The following is a 16747-nucleotide window of genomic DNA, read 5'->3' as shown; positions in this document are numbered from 1 at the left end:
GTTCGTAGGCAAGTACTTACCCAGTTTCATTCACCATCGCATATTTCATCTTCATTAGCTCAACTGAGGTTGACATCCGAACGGGCATCCAGCCGTATATACGCACAATATAAATTCATATCACCTCATCGACCCCATTTCAGGAAATGGTAGTAATGGGTAGACATACAGAGGATTAATGTGTACTTAAAAGTTAACCATTGTCAGATCATATTGTATAGTGTCCTTAGACTATTCTTCCAGTGTGAAAAAATGAGACTATATTTATTTTGTCTTCAGAACACTTCAAAGTTATTTCCACTCTTAAACAAGGTACGTGATTAATTTGGTTATATCTTCATCATCTTGGTCAGTTTTCGAAAATTTATGATGAATTGTTTAAATTTTTTAATTCTTCTCCGCCTACGGCCAGGAATTGCCACTGACTGTGAAGGGTTAAAGTGTTCATTTTAAAGCAATTAAATAATGTATATACACCTTAGTGTCACAGCTAGTGTTATTTCAGGAGGAGAAATACAATTCTGCATAATGGTGCCTTTCTATTTAAAGTGAATGAACAAAATTTTTTAGTAATTTGTCAAAGGCTTCTTATGACATTCTAACAAATTCAACATCATGCTTTGCATCATTCTGCCATAGTTTTTCAAACAATGTTCTAAGTGCACCAAATTGTGATCTATCTTGCAACACGGGATGCACCCAATACATTCTACATCGTCCCTGTTTCTTTTTGCAAGAATACTATAGTGTGATAAGCGTGTATGCATTCATTCTACAGCGCTGACTTACTCTACGGGAATGGAACTGGAATGCCGACAGTCTCCATGGACAAGGCCACACGGTTTTTCGTGTCATGGTCAGAACGACTAAGGGAATGCAACAAAGCAGTGTATTGTCACAATTATTATTCATCATTGTAGTGGATTACATCATAAAGAAGATGAAGCAACTGAATTCCAGAAATGATTTTCAGGCATTTGCTTTTGGAGACGATGTAGTGATATGGGGTTGCACAGACGATGAAGTTCAGCAGGAAACTTAACACCCGAAACTACCAATTTAAGGAGTTTAGCCTTAAAATCAGCCATACAAAATTAGTAGCAATGTAAGTGAGCAGGCAAGGAGGACATAAAAACATTATGCTGAATGGAAAGAAATAAGAAGTTGATCATTTCCAATACCTTGGCAATGTTCTAACTCAAGACAGCCGAAGCTCAGCTGAAATTGCCAACAGAGTTCGGAAAGGAGCCCATTTTTACCACTAAGTCAGAAATCTCCTGTGGGAGTGTGTGTCAAGTGTCTTTAATATCTAAGAAGACTTTGTATCAGGCCTTTTTCATACCAATTACAACATATGGACTGGAAACTTGCACCATCAACAGAAGGGATAGCAAACTCCAGGCTGCAGAAATAAAATTCCTGAGGTCATTGCTTCAGAAAACAAGGCGCGATAAGATCAGAAATTAAATTATCCAAAAAGACGTCCGAATGGAACCACTTTCTGCAACTTGAGCAACATCGAGATTGAAATGGTTTGGTCACTTGAAGGGAATGTATCCTAATGTAGCGAGGTATTGGTTTGAAAGGGACCTGGAGGGCAAGTGACCCAGAGGCAGACCAAGGACAAGATAGATATCCCAAATAAAAAACTGCAAGGAAGAGGCATAGAGTGGTGTACAGTTGAAGAGGAAGGAATGTACTTTTGCAGACGGAAATGAAGAATGCTCTTACACTACACCTGAGAAACTGGAAATGGTTGAAAGATGATGATGATGATGATGATGATGATGATGATCCATCATCATCATCGATTAGCTTTAAAGCCAAGGACTGCATTAACTTCATGGTTAGCCGTATAAAGGAATGTAGTTTCATATTGCTAGTAGTGAATCAAGGAATTAACATTCCGTACGGGCATACATAGGATACTTCTATAACACAGATATACTCTGTGTGTTCAAGTCACTTAACACCCATTATTGTTGGTCACATAGGCTCCAGCCATGTAACAAATATGATATCTGACCTCCCTCTGCTATAATTACAACATTTATCCTATGGGGTAGACTCTACTCCTGGTAATCTAATAATAATAATAATAATAATTGTATGGCCTCAGCTACCCTGTGCAGACATTTTAATTTGATGCCATCTGGCTGTCTGCTTGTCAATTGCAACGTTCCATTTTATGTTAGGCCTACTCGATGGCAGAGCAAACCAAAACTCTCTTCGGTGTCTATGGCTGAGTTTTAATGAATTTTGTCCAGTAAACACCAAATGTGCCACCAGAGATCTTTCACATTCAGACATTGTACGACATGGAGTGTCAAATGAACTTATTCCTCCCTTCAAAAATCCGACTACCTATGCTGGGATCCGGAGGCCACAGAGGCAGTTTCCTGCTAAACTGATTGTAATATTTGCTTCCATTCTTCCTGCAGCATGGCAAACTGTCCTTGCATGAAAAGATATTCTGTTGGGTTCAAGTCAGTACTTTATGCTGGCCAGCAAAGCATGGTCATCCCAATTTTTTTGAAACCATGGCTCAAATGACGTTTTGTGGGCCAAAGCATTATCGTGCTGATACTGAAAAGGCCTATGATGCTATTGGCTAAAATTACCTTCTGGCGAATAGTCCTTTCACTGAGCTGTGACAGAAGCCCTTCAAAATTATTCACGAGGCTGACCAATGATTGGTGCACACAGCACTTTTCTGAGTTAGCCCGTCCTGATCAGTTAATTTCCTGGGTCTATCGAGACGATTATTGGGTACAATGCTTCCCGGACGATTCCAGTTTACATTGGTGTTGCTAACAGGGGATCTGGGCCGTTAACTGCTGAGAAGTCTGATGGAATACCTGAATTTATGTGCTCCTACAGTCATACCCTTTCGAACTTGCACAACTCTCTCCGTTGACTCGTGATAGCAAACCGTGTATGATGTTGAAGTATTCATGTTTTCATGTATAGTATAGTGTGTTGTATGTCTAAATATAGTGGGCAAGCACACTTAGAGCAGAGGGGTGTTTAGTGACTTCCGATTACATAATGTATTTTAATATTACTCTTACACTAATTGTAATTCACCTCATCATCATACCCATCCATAAGAAAGGCTCTACGACAGCCCGCAACAACCTCCGTCTGATAGTTCATCTCAGTCATGAGCTAAGTTATGCTCTGAATGATACAGAAGAGGCTAAAGTAATTCCTCTCCTGGTAAATGGCACCAGATAAGGTTTGCTTTGTGAAAGGTAGAGATACCCAGGAGTAGATATTCATTCTTTCACAGCTTATAGAGGTGGCAAGAGAGTTCTATACACTCATGTACACCAGCTTTGTTGATTACAAAAATGCACATAATAATCTCCAGTGAGGAAACCCGTAAAAAATCCTGGGCGAGGTGAGGACATCACCTCACCTTATCCACCTGTTGAAAAGTCTGTGAGATTCTTGCAACTCATTCGTGGTCATAGACAACATCCTTGTGCTTCAGATGCCACGTTAGAAAGTGGGTGTACCAAGGATGAATTCTTTCACTACCACTATTATTCAGTGTTTATTGTGAATATTTCATGCAAGGCATCTTAAATGAGCGGAATGTAGGCATGTCCATCGTTGGAATTAAGATCTCCAACCTCTGCTTTGCTGATGACACTGCTTCCATTTCAACCAGCCAAGAACAACTTCAAGAACTAATGTGCAAATTAGTGGAGGCTGTTGCTGAATATGGTTTACTTATCAACACTCGCAAAACTAAGATCATCATTGTGAACCGCGAAAACCTGAATTGGCCGACTGTGAACGTGATTGGCAGATAAAAGGTGGTGAACCGGATTGTATGTTTGGGAATCATCATTAGCAATGGCTATAACTGTGAGCCTGGTATACGTAGGTGCAAACAATTGCGATCCATTGCCATGATGTAGCTGACCAAATTTTTGTTAGACACTTCTATAACCAGTGTGACAAAAGTCAGCCCTGTCAACACTCTGGTCTTCCCAGTTTTGCCCTGTGCATCATCCTCATGGATGCTGACTGCCATTACGTCGAGGCATTTGAGATAGGGTGTTGGCTATGTATGCTCACATACCATAAATAGCACACATGACTAATGCATCTGTCCTCACAGAAATCCGGCTGTAAAAAAAATAGTTTACCCTGATCCTCAAGAGGATTCCTACATTTTTTGGGCATATCGCTTGAAACTCTCTCATGGAGAAACTGGTGGTCCAGGGAATGTTGAATGCAAAGCAATGACATTGCAGGCCACCAACCCATTGGACTGATCTTGTAGAAATTCTGTTTGGCATCAACCTGAAGCCCTAGGTGGCTGAACACTAAAGCCGATGATGAGTATCAGTATGACATGCACTACGTGCCATCATACAATAATTGTAATATTGTAGCCACCTTATGTCTATAAAGACGTTCGGAATACGACTAATCATAATTTATGTTTACTTGTACAGTATAATTGAAATGTGTGCGAATGCTAGGATATTGAAAATGTTTGGTGGAGTGCTTATTCTCTACTTGTGGTAATGAATGCTTTTTTTTTTTTTTTTTTTTAGGGGGTAAAAGGAAGTGATATTTCCTCCCTCCCCTTCCCTCTCTCTGTCTCTCCCTCTCTCCCTCCCTCCATCCCTCCAACAAAAATATTTTTTAAAAATAAGTACAACTGGTTGCTTATTTCCAGGTTGTTTTCTGGATTCCCATAATAATTGTACTTACATGTTTAAAATGAATTGTTTAATTTTATGGAATTATGAATAGAATTTCTTTGAAATGTCCAGATGAAAACAGTGATCCTTCCACCCACCTGACTACAATGGTGCGAAAAAATGCTGTGAGCGAGTGGCTGGAATCTGTGGTTCTACCTTACGTAAAACGAGAGACATCTCAAATACTCGGACAGATTGGCAATCCAGATGATAAAGAACATCATGTTCCTGCCATACTCTCTTATCTCTCAGCAAAGAACCTCATGGAGGCTTGTGAAAAAGCCCAAAATTATGGTAAGTTTTCTAGATTGTATGCTTTTGTGAAACCTGTTCTTTGATACATTGAAAATATGCCACGTTGTTGTATAGTGTTTTTTTTAACTTTTCATTAATTTGGTATTTCTAAAATAAGGCTGTGCATCGTTAATAATCAATATTTTTCATACACCATCTTTAAAACACACCTTGATATACGGTATGTTTGTTGTTTAATAGTTAATTTCATCACTGTTATTCACCTTGTCAGTTCAGCTGTAGACATCCCGTGCGGGTGGGTGACGAACATGTAGAATACACCCGCGGTATCCCCTGCCTGTCATATGAGGCGACTAAAAAGGTCGACCTAGGCGCGGACATGGATTGCTGTTTGGTATATTGTGTTGGACCTCCTGTGGATGGGAGGGGCTGAATACATTCACAGGTAATCCCTGCCTGCCGTAGAAAGCGACTTAAAGGGTAATGTGGCCATGGTCCCCCCCTTTTTTTTAGGGTTAGTTGTAGACCATTTCCAAATTTTTGATGTGTGTGCTGCTCGACAATGGAGCTCCTACGTGTGCGACTACGCTCGAAAACCCGTGTTAATAACCACCCAGGAAGCGGTGGGTGGGAGTGTCATGTACCTGGGCAGTAGTATCCGCTTGACAACACAGGTCCCCGCACAGCCAAATTTTTATTTATTTTGACCTATATTTAGAGCTCTGTACATGCTATGGGGTACATGCTGTTGCGGGTGAATGGAGGAAGGGAGTCCTAGTACTCATTGCCTCAGTCCTCCCGTATTAGGCATCGTCCAACATCGGACCCCAGGCAGTACCTGCTATGACCAGGTGGGTATTGCCTTGGCTGCTTGATTCAGCTAAGGAGAGCCCTGATGGGAGTGGGTGGCATTCGGGGAGGATGATTTCGGGCATGGCGTCGAAACAAGTTCTGCCTGCCACCTCGGGTAGTTCGCTACCCAAGTCTTTAACTAACTTTTCATTCCCTAAGAGGGGCAACCCCTTGGGAACAAGCACAGCGTATTAGTCTGGGTTCCAGCTTCCCTAGGTTCTTGGTTGCTACCAGAACCGATGGGCAAGATTTCAAGCTGGTTAAATCGATACTTTTCAGTCAACACATCGAAGGGGTATACGGTGAACTTGAGGAACTTAAGAAAATGCACAATGGTGGTTTGCTTCTGGAGACAAGCACTGCGCTCCAGGCCAATCAATTGCTTAAGTGCGACTACTTTGGTGACATCCCCGTCAAAGTGGAAGAGCACAAAACCTTGAATCTGGTTCGTGGAGTTATTTTCCACCGTGATCTTATTCTGAACACTGACGATGAATTGATGGAAGACATGAAGCACCGTGGCGTGACACACGTCCGGCGCATTATGTGCAAAGTCAACGGTGAAGACGTTGCCACGGGTGCGTTCATAATCTCCTTCAAATTGTCAGTGTTGCCAGAGAAAGTCTAAGTAACAACCTATCGTGGCGATGTGAGGCTGTACATCCCGCCTCCTATGCGGTGCTATCAATGCCAGAGATTTGGACACATGGTATCTCGTTCAAATCAGTCTGTGTGTGGTATATGTGGGAAAGTAGCTCACGGTGCACTAACTGCTCTGGTCTTCATTCTCTTCAGGATCGGAACTGTCCGACCTATCTGAGTGAGAAGAAGATCCAGGAAGCGCGCCGTAAGTTTAATTCTCTGAATGCACCGGCCAAGACACTAGACTTCAGCATGATAACACAGTCTCTCCCAGGTTCCTCATTTTCAACTGGAATGCCTTCCCAGAATATCGCTGCGCCCAAGGCGGCAGTTGCTCCTGTGAGCAACGCCGCAAAGAGAACGAGGTCAAAGGCGGGTCCATCTCGGCCTTCGACCACCAATAAGCCTGTGCCAGCTAAGAAACCTATGCCAGAACAGAAGGGGAAGAAAACAACGTCTCCTTTGCCCACGAGGACGGCATCGTCGACCAGGGCTGGAAAATCATCTCTCAGCCTGTCTAAACAAGAATCGACGGCAGGGAAGAAGAGCGTCCTTACCAGGCGTTCTTCCACATCTCCTACAAATGGGCCCTCACGCCCTCCACTTGGAGGGCCTGATTTTGCACCAGCGGGTCTTCCTCCTGGAAAACTTGCGCGCTTCCCTTTTGGTGACGAGGTGGTGCGCGTGGAGCATTTATCTCCATCTTCAGATGGGGATGCGAATGTAGGTTAGGTAGCATTACACTGCTCCTAAACTAAACCTCAGAAGTCTACACCCACAATATGGCACTGTTACAATGGAATTGTAACGGTTATGATAGGCATCTTGCTGAGCTGCGCCAGCTCATTAGCGGGTATTCGGCGAGTATAGTCTGTATTCAGGAAACAAATTTCAGAGTAGGTCATCATACGGTCTTGCGAGAAATTTTCGACTATACTCGACAGAACAACATTATGCTCACCGGGCTTCTGGTAGCGTAGGCATTTTTGTACATTCTGATACCTACAGCGAAGAGGTTCCATTAAGAACCCCGCTGGAGGTTGTAGCTGTAAACGTTCTGCTGCCTATCATAGCAACCGTGTGTAATGATTATTTTCCACCAGGCCAGCCTTTTAACATAAATGATGTCACTGATCTTATAGAGACTCCTTGCCCCCAGGGAAGAGAGCTAGAAACATTAGTAACACAGCTGGATTTATGTATTTTGAACACAGGGGAACAAACTCCCTTTAGTGTACGTTACGGCACATATTCTCATATAGACGTACGTCTATGCAGCCGAACGTTGATTCCGCATTTTCGGTGGAATACACACGACGATCTTTGTGACAGTGACCATTTTCCCATCATCCTTACTTTGATGAAGCAAAAATCCATCGAAGCTCCCCCTCGAAGGATTTTTAAACATGCTGATTGGCCAAAGTTCACATCCCTAGCTGTCTTTAACGCTAATACCACGCGGACTGTAGACGGCAAAATAACTTATATAACACAAGTTATCCTTGCTGGTGCTGAGGAGTCTATTCGTTCCTTCCTTCTCCGGGCCTGCACCCCGAAGACTCGTTCCTAGGTGTACGAAGAAATTGCAGCAGCTTCAATGAACGCCGTCAAGCCCATAAACGTTACCGTAGGGAGCCTACTGTGGCCAAATTGGTAACATTTAGGAAACTCCGCACTAAGGCGCGAGTTCTTATTCGCCAAAGTAAGAAAGCTTCGTGGGAGAGATGTGTCGTCTATGTCATCACATACTCCATCTCAAGTGTGGACTAAACTACGACGTATTTCGAGTATTGTAATTGTAGTATTTCGGGTATTCAAAGATCATCTTCTGTACCGGGAATTTCCATTGCAAAATTTCGATAGCAAATTATTGTGGGAGCCACACGAGCAGCAGTTAAAATTGCAATGCACTAAGAAGCTGAATATCATGAAGTTTCTTAGCAGCACTCCTACGATTCAATAGGGCACATATTTTATCCCGGCTAGACTACGGCAGTGCAGCATATGGCTCAGCAAGACCAAGCGTTCTTGCGAAGCTGAACAACATCCACCACAGCAGGGTTAGGTTGGTAACAGGAGCTTTTCGTACAAGCCCCATTGCCAGCCTGCTCGCTGAGTCTGGTATACCACGTTTACACCTACTTTCGTATGCTGCAAATTTGCGACATGCCACTTCATCCAAGCTATCCTTGCGTGTTGAACAATGGCAACCGTTTGCTGTACGCTGCTTTTCTTCGAGCAACGCGGTAGGTTGGAATACGCTTGGATAGCAGTTACAGATTGTTTCACGTACCTTTGGTTCCTTGCCTTGTCAGACAACCAAGTGGGGTACCTCCGTGGGTAGTACGACGACTTGAAATAATCCTGGAGCTGCACACTGGCCCGAAAGAAAACGCGAACCTTTCGATTTATTGGAGGCTCTTCCTGTCCATTGTCGGCCGATATCCAGGTTCAGTAGTCGTCTACACGGATGATTCAAGGACAGAAACGAAGGTGGGCTCTGAGTTCGTTATCGACACTGATAAGTTTCTTTTTGCTCTCCCGGAAACGTGTAGAGTGTACACAGCAGAGCTCTATGCTATCTGTGAAGCTCTGCGGTACGCACTGTCCAATGAGCGCCAACACTTTCTTCTGTGTACTGACTCCTTGAGCTCGCTACAGTCTATTGATACTTATTTCCCTCGACACCCCTGGTGCAGCGGGTCCAGGACCTGCTGGCCAGGTGTTCGGATGCCGGCACAAGAATCACGTTTATGTGGCTCCCAAAGCACATGGGTGTAGAGGGAAATGAATTTGCAGTTGAGGCTGCCAAGGAGGCATTAATACTGCCCCCGTTGCCTTACAAGGTTCCAGCAAGTGATATTCGCACTCAGCTGAGACAGCTGGTTATGTCCCATTGGCAGATGGAGTGGGAGGCCATTTCCACTTCCAAATAAGCTGAGAGCGATAAAAGGAACAACGAAGGTATGGAGGACTTCCCTTCGAGCTTCACGGAGGGAAGCCATGGTATTGTCATCTTCTATTCGGCCACGGTATCCTGACTCACTCCCATCTTTTGAAAGGAGAACCCCCTCCGGTGTGTACCTGCGGCGATCATCTTACTGTGGTACACACATCCTTACGGAGTGTATGAACCTGGTCGATCTTTCTTGTAGTGTTAACCTCCCGAATACAATCTCCCTTATCTTGCGACATGACGAGCAGTCAGCAGACCTCATCATCTGCTTTATGAGGGATTATGGTCTCTTTTACCTTGTGTAATGATGTGCTTTGTGCTAGTGTATTTATGTCAATTGTGCTTTTATCCCCTTGACTTCATTTTAGTTTGTGTTGCGTATTTTAATGTGTTATTTTAACGTCTAATGTAAATTATGTATATATATCTGTACTACCAGGCAATGCCTTATTCCTTTTTGTTTCCGGTATTTTCTCTTATTTTATTAGAAAATAAGGCATTGCGAATTAGATCCACTGATTGTTTTAATCTCATCCTACCGAGCTCGACAGCTGCAGTCGCTTAAGTGCAGCCAGTATCCAGTAATCGAGATGTAGTGGGTTCGAGCCCCACTGTCGGCAGCCCTGAAGATGATTTTCCGTGGTTTTCACACCAGGCAAATGCTGGGGCTGTACATTAATTAAGGTCACGGCCGCTTCCTTCCAATTCCTAGGCCTTTCCTATACCATCGTCGCCATAAGACCTATCTGTGTTGGTGCGACATAAAGCAAATAGTAAAAAAGGAAAAATCTCATCATTATTTTTTCATCACCATTTTTTAAACTCTTCAGTGGATACATTTTTAAATTTTAGCTATCATGTATCATGTCTTCCACCTCGTTCCATTAGGGGCCGATGACCTTTGATGTTAGGCCCCTTAAAACAACAAGCATCATCATCATCATCTGTAGACACTGAATGGCCTGAGAGAACAGAAATGTTGAATAGAAGCTCTGGGAACCTGTATTGCTTACTGTTCCATGCATCATGGTGCAAGGCTTTAATTTGTCTTTGTTATTGTTGTTGTTGTTATCATCATCATCATCATCATCATCATCATCATCCTCCTCTTGTTAGATACAGTTTGAGACTGTACTGTTTCATGTAGTATACGCTAGATCAAGTATGCTACTTTCCTTTTCCTGTCTGTCTCAGTCTCTTTTTTTTTTGGCTTTGACGATATGGAAGTGACTGAGGTATGACAGTGCTAATGTCATCCCTTAACCAGCCAGTCCCTGTGATGATTGGTATGAAAGTATTGCACATTCAATTGGTTGGTGTATGCATTTCAGTGAGCTAGGCAGACTGATATGTAACAGCACGTTCTGGCTCAGTGATGAAGCAGTGGGGAAACTACCTTGTTTCCTTAGGTACACCTTTACAGTAGCACCTAGGCCATTTACGACAACCTTCTGACTGAGGACCCTGCATACATATTATTATCCATACATAATTTACTTGGATCGTTTACTAGAAGTCGTAAATATGCAAGATCAGATCAATTAATGGAAGTCTTGTAAGCAGATTGGCTTACAGTATACTGATATTTGGTTGTAATGAGAGACTGTTAGAATAGCCTGCTATTGTGAATATAACACGATAGTGACACTGTAAAATGACAAGAGATTTAAAAAAAAAAAAAAGACACAATTCGTAGGGGCACACACAGAATGTATATTCCAGGACTAACTAAGGAGAAAGAATTGCTACTCTATGCTACCTGACGTTTTCACCAGACTTAATTCTATCTATAATGGCCTTCAATTTAGCATCATCTTCTTGATGTTTAGCAATATCTTTGGAAAGAAAAGGGGAGTTATTGAGAACTACAGTGACAAAGGTCGAAACTTGTTCAGGAGAGCGATCTGCAGGCTCAAATTGAGGATCAAGACTGCCAGGATATAACATCCTACTGAGACTATCGGCCACAACATTTTCAGTGCCACGAATGTGACAAATTGAAAAGCTGAGATGCATACTGCCCAACATGCAAGATGACCTGTTCTTCGTGGCTTGGCCAGTACCCAACTCAACGCCTGATTATCTGTTTCAAGATCAAAAGGGAGATGTTCAAGATACATCCTAAATCTTTTTAAAGAGAAAACCACAGCTAAGGCTTGTAATTCATGAATCGAATAGTTGTGTTCAGCAGGATTTAAGCTACGGGAAGCATAAGAAATTAGACAATGTCCCTCTTCAAATTCCTGAAGGAGGACACCAGATATACCTGTTGATGAGGCATCGGTTTGAAGAATGAAACGTTTAGAAAAATCTGCCATAGCCAGAACAGGAGCATTACATAAGGCAGATTTCAAGCCATAGAAACCTTCAAGTTGGGCATCACCCCACTCAAATTTAGCATGTTTTCTCCCCAAAGCATTTAATGGAGCTACTCTTTCAGCAAAATTGGGGGTGAATTTACGGAATAAATTGACCATTCCAATGAACCTAGCTACAGCTTTGACATCTTTAAGGGTAGGAAAATTCGGGATGGCTGCAGTTGAACATTGATCAATAGAGACGCTTTTCTCAGACACAATATGCCCTATGAAGGACATCTGGGGTTGAGTGAAAGTAACCTTGCTGGCCTTAAGAGTTAGACCTGCTTCACGCAGTCTTTCAAGGAATTCACTGAGATGGACAAGGCGCTCTTTAAATGTTTCACTGAAAATTACCAAATCGTCCAGGTAATTGTATACAAACTTGAATTTAATGTCTGACAAAACATTATTTAGTAACCAAGTAAGGACAGCAGCGCCTGTACTTAATACGAACATGGCACGTTGAAATTCATAGAGGTTCCTATCAGTGGCAAAAGCAGTGAGGTGCTTGGATTCCTCAGCAGGAGGTATCTGATAATATACATAATTCAATTCAAAAGTGGTAAAAATTTTGGCATTAGCAAACCAAGAGAAACAAGAGTGCAAATCAGGAAGGTGAACAGATTGAAGGACAACTCTCTTGTTCAACATCTGATAGTCAACAACAGGACAATATCCACCCTGTGGTTTAGGGACAAGAAACATGAAGATAAGCAGATTCAGAAGGACATATTACACTATCAGCAAGTATTTGATCGATAATGGCCTTAACTTTCATTTTGGGAGGCGACAGCCGATACGGAGGAGAGCGAACAGGTACGTTGTCGGTGACTTCAGTTTTGTACTCCAAAACATTGGTTACACCTTATCGCAGAGATTCTTAAGTTGGCTGGCCTGATCATCAGTCAAATGATCAAAATCAAAAGCTTTGGGTTCCCCCGTGTCTTCAGAAACAGCATTGACATGACAAGAAAGAATAGGGGAGCGATTACACAACTTAAAGTTTCTAACGGAATATTTAAAATGGAAATCATTGAACTGAAGGTCCAAAATCATACCAGTTTTGGCAATAAAATTTGCACCCAAAATGAAAGGACAAGATAAATCTTTCGCACCTAGCACCGGCATTTTCGACGTGAAATCACAGATTCTGATTTTGACATCTAGAGATCCAATCATATTCAGAGTTAGAGTTAGCAGTATGGCAGGTTAAAGACACAGGTTTCAATGGAGGGAACTTGCAAACAGTTTTCATTGAATTATACCATTTCTCTCACTCGTCAGTATGATGTTACTTCCAGAATATACCAATGCACAGACAGGTTCATTATTTACTTCTAAGCATATGTAAGGTAATTTACAAAGAGGGATAGCAGAAATGCCACAAGATTGTAGGAAATTGACACTAGGTTCACACTGGGACCTATTTATTAGCCACAGAATTTGGTGAATCACCCTTTAACATGCAGTTATAACAGGCAAAGCATGAAGTTTACCACAGGAATTGGCGGTTAGTCATCTGGAATTACCATTGCCGGAACACCCAGACTCGGAAGAATTGCGAGGGCACTGTCTAAGGAAGTTCCTATTTGACCCACAGAATCAACAAGAATTATTGGTGGAAGAGACTCTACCCACATCAGGTTATGAATTGCCTAAGGGCTCAATCTTAGGACAATTCATCTGGAAAATTTCACTGGGACCACCCATGTCAGGTTTTGAATTGCCTAAGGGCCAATCTTAGGACTATTCTACTTGAAATGTTCAGTGGAGCCACAACTAAAACACGCACGAGAATTATGTGGCTTAGAAGAAAGAGGAGGAGCGATTTTAAAACCTGAGAAAAAGACATGCTCATGGGAGGGGGAGCTAACGCAACACGCTGCTGGTCGGCATATCTAATACCTTCGTCAGAAACAGTGATAGCTTCCAATTGTGCAAAAGTTGCTGGTCGCGGTGAAAGAGCAAGGTACAACCAGTAGTTAGGGGCGAGACCCTCAATAATGTTGGCAACCATTTGAGACTCAGAATAGTTGAGCATAAAAATTCTAGCATAGAAAATATCCTGAATATACTCAGACGATTCGTTCAAATGCTGCACTCTGAAATGTTTCTGCACCAATGAAGACAAGGCATGAGAAGGAATAAAGAATTCAAGTACATATGTATGAAACTGATCCACTATCTGTCTTTCAGAAATGGCTCTAATGATATGCTCAGAAAGGACTCCAGATACATATCGATATAAGACTTCTCAGAAAGAGCTCCAGACACATGTGGATATACAGTAAGACCTGGAAAAAGTGATCACTACTTAAATTATACACAATAGCCTGGTCCTTAAATACATTTAAAAATAGAAGGAAAGAAATAACCTCTTCAGTAGAGTTAGCAGTAAACTTTGACACTCCCTTAAATACAGTAGTCAATGAGTGAGGTAAATTGGAAAATGGGAGAAGGCAGGTGTAGGAGGTACCTGGAAAGGACTAGAGTGGTCCTGAGAAGGAATTACAGCAGCATAGTAATCTTGATTCGAGCACCCTTGAGAAAAGGATGGAGTACTGAAAGTGAGGTTAGGACTAGCATTAGACTGCAATGAAACTGATGCAGATATTCTCATCTGCGAAACATTCTCACTAATTTGAGAAACCGCCGGAGTATTGATCACTTGCTTAGGGCTTATGTCACATACGTTGCCCCCCCCCCCCCCCTCTTTTAGGAGTCTTGGTCACATAACATTTGTACATATAACAAAGTAATAATGTAATAATCAAAATAACAAACCTGAAGTAACATACGCCTGCCGATGATGTACCATGAAAAACATTTCAAATTTCAACAACATACACATGGCTAGAAACGACGATACGCAGGATTACTAACATGACAACTAGAGAAAGGATATAGGAAGCAGGCCGGGAAACCCTACAGAGGACGTGATCTTACGTGATGTTGTAGGGAAAAAGACGTGAGAGTGTTTACCCTTCATTCAGCTTTACTAATAATTAACACTAGAACGGCCGAACATTCCTCATACCTATAAAGGCCGCAGGCGGTCATTTTGACCGCTGCTGCGTACTGACATATACCTAGGGTCCAGGATCTGGGAAACATGAGAATGTTCAATAATTTATTTTAAAACAACATTTAACCATTAGGATGTATTGTATACAGATCAATCCATTGTTAAATATTAATAATTGTTCATATTCTCTCACTTCTAATAGGTAACAATGAAATGTTTCGGCGGACTTGCTATTGAATGCCTTTGTGAGAAATTATGATAAAAATAACGGTCTCTATTTGTTTACAAGCCTATTTAGGCACTTGACAAGCAATTTATGCAAGTTATTACCTTACACGAACATTTTCCACAGACTACTTTGTTGCACGAAGAACATGTTAGAGGTTTGGTTCTGTTTACAATTGGAGTTCACTTGACATTGTCGTCACTTACGACTGGCACATTGAACCTGAATCTGAGGCTCAGGCTGAAGTGTAGGGAGTTCAATCAAGCAGGATCTTGTCTTCACAAAATCAGATCTTAGTTCTTGTATTACTTCAAGAATATAATCATGTCAAGAGATTCTCTGTCCCGTAACTTCCTTGTAGACTATCCATGAATTTATTGCTGCTAGATCAAGTTCGTTGTAAAACACATGTACAGGCCACCTTCGGCATCCAGCTCTAGTGGAGTATTTACGCGCTATGTGATCAACTACATCCACAGCATACTTAGTTCCGTTATAAAATTCAGTAGTACTAGGGAGCTTCTTGTTATCTTCACTGACTTGAACGCTTGTGTGTAGAGTGCTTAGCAGAAGCACATTCTTGTTCACTTTTCCTTGATATACTGTGAGAGTAGTGTGATCTTCCTTCTGAAGTACGACAGTCTCGTACAGATTCATACGTAGTGCTTTGATTGACACCGGGATTTCCTTCCTCGCTCAATTGATTGTTCCAACAATTCTAGTTTTCTTCTCTTTCAGTCTCTCAGCCAACTTTACCGATGTAAAGAAGTTATCAGTGGTCATGTTACGTCCTTTCATGAGGTATGGGTCCATAAGTTTCATGACAACATTTTCAGGCAGTGACTCATTGGCGGGTCGCATTTCGTCTTTCCCAAGATCAGGAAACCCATTGCACACATGCTTAGAATCGACGTCTACCAGTTCCCAGAATTTTATGCCAAATTTATCTGGCTTGTTGGCCATGTATTGTGTGAACCTGCACCGAGCTTTGCTGGGGAAGAGTTGTTCATCAGCTGTGACATTCGCTCCTGGTTTATAGCACGCATAACAATTCTCAATAAATCTATTCCAAATAGCCAAAGCAAATTTATCTGTCTGCAAACGAGTGGATCTAGTTTTACGGAGATCAAAGCGCAAATACGTTAGAATTTCTTTGAACCTGTTTTTTTACCATAGTGTTAGTGAAAACAGAGCGACCCCATAAAGAAGACCACATATGATCTACAGCTAGACTAGTAAGTTTATAACCTCCACGGGTGTATAACAAAGCAATAAAAGCATCTAATTCTTCCAAAGAAATAAACCCATTATTATCCGTTGTCTGTCTACTAGCTTTGGTCTCTGTGCACATCTTTATATGCTTCAACATGGGTGCGTCAACGAATAAACGCCAGGCACTAACCTTGCTGTTAGTTTCTACGTTACGCTTAGCGTGAGAAGTAGGCCCTGCTGCCTCTTTCAGTACATTCTGAGCAGCCATCCTTCCAGGGGGGGTTCCCACTACTGTCAACAACAGTCCAAATAGTTGTTCCATCATTACCACATAACTGATCCCCTGGTGCAAATGAAGAAGACTTTACCAGTTCATGACCTCTCCCACCTCATCCCCTTCCTCTTCGAACAGGTTGCCTGCTGCTAAGAGATAGTCCTCAGATGCAAGATTGATCACGGCTGGTTGAAGGAGTAACTGCGTCTATCGTAGGTGCG

The 16747-nt window shown here is 42.1% G+C and overlaps 1 protein-coding gene across 1 annotated transcript in view; it reads left to right on the top strand.

The window, feature by feature from the left end:
* Positions 1-16747, top strand: part of Nup98-96 (nuclear pore complex protein Nup98-96) — a 474154-nt gene that overhangs the window by 366406 nt on the left and 91001 nt on the right. Inside the window, exon 22 of the mRNA XM_067143470.2 lies at positions 4797-5018. Coding sequence (XP_066999571.1) covers positions 4797-5018 — 222 coding nt within the window. The remainder of the gene's footprint in view (positions 1-4796; positions 5019-16747) is intronic.

This window comes from Anabrus simplex, chromosome 3 (genome assembly GCF_040414725.1).
Source record: "Anabrus simplex isolate iqAnaSimp1 chromosome 3, ASM4041472v1, whole genome shotgun sequence".
NCBI classification, from domain to species: Eukaryota; Metazoa; Arthropoda; class Insecta; order Orthoptera; family Tettigoniidae; genus Anabrus; species Anabrus simplex.
This window is presented reverse-complemented; position numbering and strand designations above follow the sequence as displayed.